Here is a 4,600-nt window from a genome sequence, read left to right as displayed (position 1 = left end):
ACCTGTTCCTTCTGGTATGGCTAGTACTGGTGCTGTCATTCAACTTTTTCTTTAACACTAAAAAGCTTTTCTCACACTGATTAGACCATTCAAACTTCACACTTTTGCGAGTTAATGACGTTAGTGGCAGTGCTATCCTTGGAGAAATCCTGAATGAATCTCTTATAGTAACCCGCTAATCCCAAGAAACTCCGTTATCTCTGTAGCATTCTTTGGAGTAACCCAATTTTTAATTGCTTCTATCTTTGCTGGATCAACCTCTATTCCCTTAGCCGAAACTATGTGACCCAAAAATGCAATCTGTTTCCAGCCAAAATTCACACTTACTGAACTTAGCAAACAATTGTTTTTTCTTTCAGAATCTGCAAGACTGTAGTTAGATGCTTGACGATGCTCATCTGAACTACGAGAGTAAATCAGTATGTCATCTATGAATACTATGACAAACTGATCTAATAAAAGGCTGAAACACTCTGTTCATAAGATCCATGAATACTGCCGGTGCATTGGTAACTCCAAATGGCATGACTAAAAAACTCGTAGTGGCCATAACGAGTCCTGAAAGCCGTCTTATGAATATCTTCATCTTTCACCTTCAATTGGTGATAACCTGATCTCAAATCGATCTTGGAGAATACTACTGCCCCTTGTAACTGATCAAACAAATCATCAATCCTTGGCAGTGGATATTTGTTCTTCACTGTTACTCGATTCAGCTCTCTATAATCGATGCACAGTCTCATAGACCCATCTTTCTTATTGACAAACAATACCGGTGCACCTCAAGGCGATATACTCGGTCTAATAAAGCCTTTATTGAGTAGCTCTTGTAGTTGCTCCTTCAATTCTTTCATTTCAGTCGGTGCTAATCTGTATGGTGCTTTGGAAGCTGGTTGGGTTCCGGGCATTAATTCAATCCCAAATTCTACCTCCCTAGCTGGAGGTAATCCTGCAATATCATCAGGAAATACTTCTGGAAAATCTCTCACTACCTCGACGTCTTTCAAGTTTCGATCGAGGTAATTCTTGGTCGCAAGTGACACTTGCGAGGAAACCTGCACATCCTTTATTCAACAGTTGCCATGCCTTACCTACTGAAATTAAAAGAGATGAATTATTTTTCGGTGTGGCATGGAATAGAAACGTTTCTCCATCCTTAGTTTTCAAGACAACCTTCCTCCGTTTACAGTCTATGGTAGCCTCGTAACAAGACAACCAATCCATACCAAATATCACGTCAAAGTCCGACATTTTGAGGATAATAAGATCAGCATACAACTCATGACCTTGAATCTGTATACTGCATCCTCTGATGATCAAATCACTACTCAATTCTTCCCTGAAGGCAAGGATATACTAAAATCTCGATATTGACTTATTCGGTACTAAACCCGATTTATTAACAAATTCAACAGATATGAAATGAATGTGTAGCTCCAGTATCAATTAAGACATGAGCGGGATTACTGGAAACATTAATCATACCTGTAACTATAGCTGTATTCGGATCCACTTGATCATGAGTCATTGCAAAAAACTCGTCCTCTTACTGGTTCTTTGGATTGAGGGCAATCTTTTCGATAGTGCCCTGGCTTTTTTCAAAGGAAACATACTCCAGTCCCTGCCATGCATTGACCTGAGTGAAGTTTTCCACATTTTTGACAAGCTGTTGGTGCAATCGCCGGTTTTGGTGCTGGTAGAGCCAATTGTTTCTGCCCTGAGGTCGATGTTGCTGCTGTTGGTATGGTCGATGTTGGGGTGGGGCTTGGTACGGTCTCTTTCTGTTAGCATTTCCTTGTTGGTCCCGATTCTGATAACTAGATCTTTTTTCTTGTGACTCTCTGATAATGTCGTTTCTGTCCTTTTTGGACAGCATGGCCTGATCCACCGCATCTTTGTAATTTTTTGCTCCACTTAGTCTAACATCCTTTCTGATGAAGGCATTCAATCCTTCTGTGAAATGTTTCAACTCTTCAGCAGGATCACCAGAAATCATCGGTACAAAGTATCTTCCCCTTTCAAACTTCTTTACATACTCCGCAATTGACATGTTTCCTTGACGGATCTCCAAAAACTCTCTAGCCAACCTGTTTCGGGTGCTCACCGTGAAATATTTGCCGTAGAACACATCCTTGAATCCATTCCAAGTAAGGGTGGTTAGGTTCAACGCTGCTTTGGCTCCATTCCACCAAACACGAGCGTCATCACGGAACATATAGGTAGCACATCTCAATCTATCCGCATCCGTGATTTGCATGAATTCAAAAGCAGTCTCCATAGCTTGGAACCATTGTTCCGCAATCAAAGGATCAGTCTCTCCTTTGAACTCAGGTGGTCCCAACTCTAAGAACCTTTTGTAGATAGGGTTTTGATTAGCCACAGGATGGTTATTTCCGGCATTAGCTGTCTGGGCTTGAAGCAACTGTTGGATTTGAGCTCCCTGAGCACGGCTTTGCTCTTGAAGCAGAGCAGTTAATCCCGTCAAAAACTGGTTGTTTTGATTGTTCTCACTATCTGGTCCGCAATCATTATGGTTGTTGTTAGCGGCATTGGCGTTGGCGTTGGTGTTATTTCCCCTACGTGATGTCATAGTCCTAAAGTCCAATATTATCCACACCGCTCAGTCACAATTCAATACGTAAATATACTTTAACATGTAACATGCATACATTATCTCATCGCATTATCATACACATGATCGAATAAACATCATAACTTACAGACATGAAGACGGAGCGTTGGAGTCGTGGCGAGTATGCATGAGTGTTTTAAGAAAACCCAGAGCGAACTGCTCTGATACCAAACTGTAACGCCCTCAACCGATGAAGATGTTACCAAACTAACATGACCATAAAACACTGTGCGGAAAAGAAAATTTTTGAAAGATGTATGCATACATCAAACCTTACTTAAAACCATTTCAAAATAGTTTACAAACCAAATCATAACAATTTGAAACAATTAAAGCGTATTTTCTTCATTCAACCTAACAACATTTAGTTCATTAACTTGACACAAACATACTCAGTACGTTACACACTCATCACATAACACACTCATGCATCGCCCGCCGGTCCGACTCCTTGCTCTTCTTCATGTCCGGCATTGAATCGTCGACATATGCATAAATGTCTTCCTCATTACCTGCACCATTCAAGTATAGTGAGTCTAAAGACTCAGCAAGAGTATGTAGTAAAAATCATGAGATTTCAATTATCAATTAAACGTAGCATAACATAACATAACATAAACTTATCATTTGGTGACGAATTATGCGAAATTGTGGCAACCGTCATAATGGGCACATTCATCTTTTCTTGTTGATCAACAATCATATGGCATTACGCCTCGTAACATTCTTTCATTTTCGGAGGCCCCTCCGGAGCTCATCCCGGAGGGACCTAACCCGTACATTGAGCCATATTTGGAAGGTCCCTCCGGAGCCCAAACCGGAGTACCAGTCCCGTATTGCCACCACAAAGACACATAAAACATCAAAATATTTTCATGCATCAACATATCATATCTTCATGCTTCATCATAAAATTATTCATTCATGCTTCATCATCTTTCATTTCATCATCATATCATTATAACATATCATTTTCTTATGAAGCATCATCATATCATCGTAATTTCTGTCATAACTTTCATTTCATTAACATTAAACTTTACTCGATAACTTCATGCACGTCATAAGTGATAAAAATCATATTTTCATATTGAACATAGGTTTCATGAATGAAACATAGACATGTACATGCATCACATAACGTAATCGATCCACGTAAGTCGTTCTTGACTTAAAACTTGAAACTTTTTGCATAAGAATTCTTAAATATACTTTATAAGCCTTTAAAGATCATAAACATGAAATTAGTACCCCAAAATAACATAAATAAAGCTTCAAATCAGAAGGCCATGTGCGGGGGAGCTACTTTTCGGGCGCGGGTGCGCATACCCTGCTGATGGGTCTGCTTGTTCATTCTTAAACTCTATTTTGCAGTCGGAATTCGGAAAAGTGGTAAACATGAAAGTTTTAGCCCTTGATCTTGGCTGTTTAATTCCGAAAACTTCACCTTAATTGAAATTTTCAGTAAACAGTTATGCTTATTCTCCCCAGATGTGTCACTGCCGGGAAATCAAAACACTCGACACATTTTGGGATGATTTTGACCAATCTTCCAAAATGATTTTGATAAAACTCAAAAACATGAAAGTTGTAGATAAATACGTTGTTTTTCAAATACAATTGGCCTCATATCATTTGGATCACTACACTAATTTTGATCTTCAAAATAGTAACAAGTGCCGCTAATCCAGAACAATCCAACATAAGTAACATTTCAAAACTTTCACTCAAACTAATTCAATAATTCAAAATATGATATTTTCTACTCCTCCAGCTATATCCTTTAAATAAAACATCCCTTGAAACTTCAAGAACACATAAAAACTTAGATGAAACATGTAGCTCTTGAAATCAAATTCAAGAACATGAACAAGAACGACGTATACTTCACGATTTCATACTATCACATAACATGCTCTTCAAACCCTTAAAATCTAAACTTCATGCTCTTGAAATTCTTGAAAATCA

At 38.7% G+C, this 4,600-nt stretch overlaps 1 protein-coding gene across 1 annotated transcript; it reads right to left on the bottom strand.

The window, feature by feature from the left end:
* Nucleotides 1-782: 782 nt before the first annotated feature.
* LOC140877187 (uncharacterized) lies at nucleotides 783-2,590 on the bottom strand. Its single transcript, XM_073280718.1, has 3 exons — nucleotides 1,551-2,590; nucleotides 1,056-1,339; nucleotides 783-949 (listed from the first exon to the last, which is right to left on the bottom strand). The coding sequence occupies exons 1-3, from the start codon at nucleotides 2,588-2,590 to the stop codon at nucleotides 783-785; spliced, it is 1,491 nt and encodes a 496-aa protein (XP_073136819.1).
* Nucleotides 2,591-4,600: the final 2,010 nt, after the last annotated feature.

Source organism: Henckelia pumila, chromosome 2, assembly GCF_033568475.1.
Source record: "Henckelia pumila isolate YLH828 chromosome 2, ASM3356847v2, whole genome shotgun sequence".
In the NCBI taxonomy this organism is placed as follows: domain Eukaryota; kingdom Viridiplantae; phylum Streptophyta; class Magnoliopsida; order Lamiales; family Gesneriaceae; genus Henckelia; species Henckelia pumila.
This window is presented reverse-complemented; position numbering and strand designations above follow the sequence as displayed.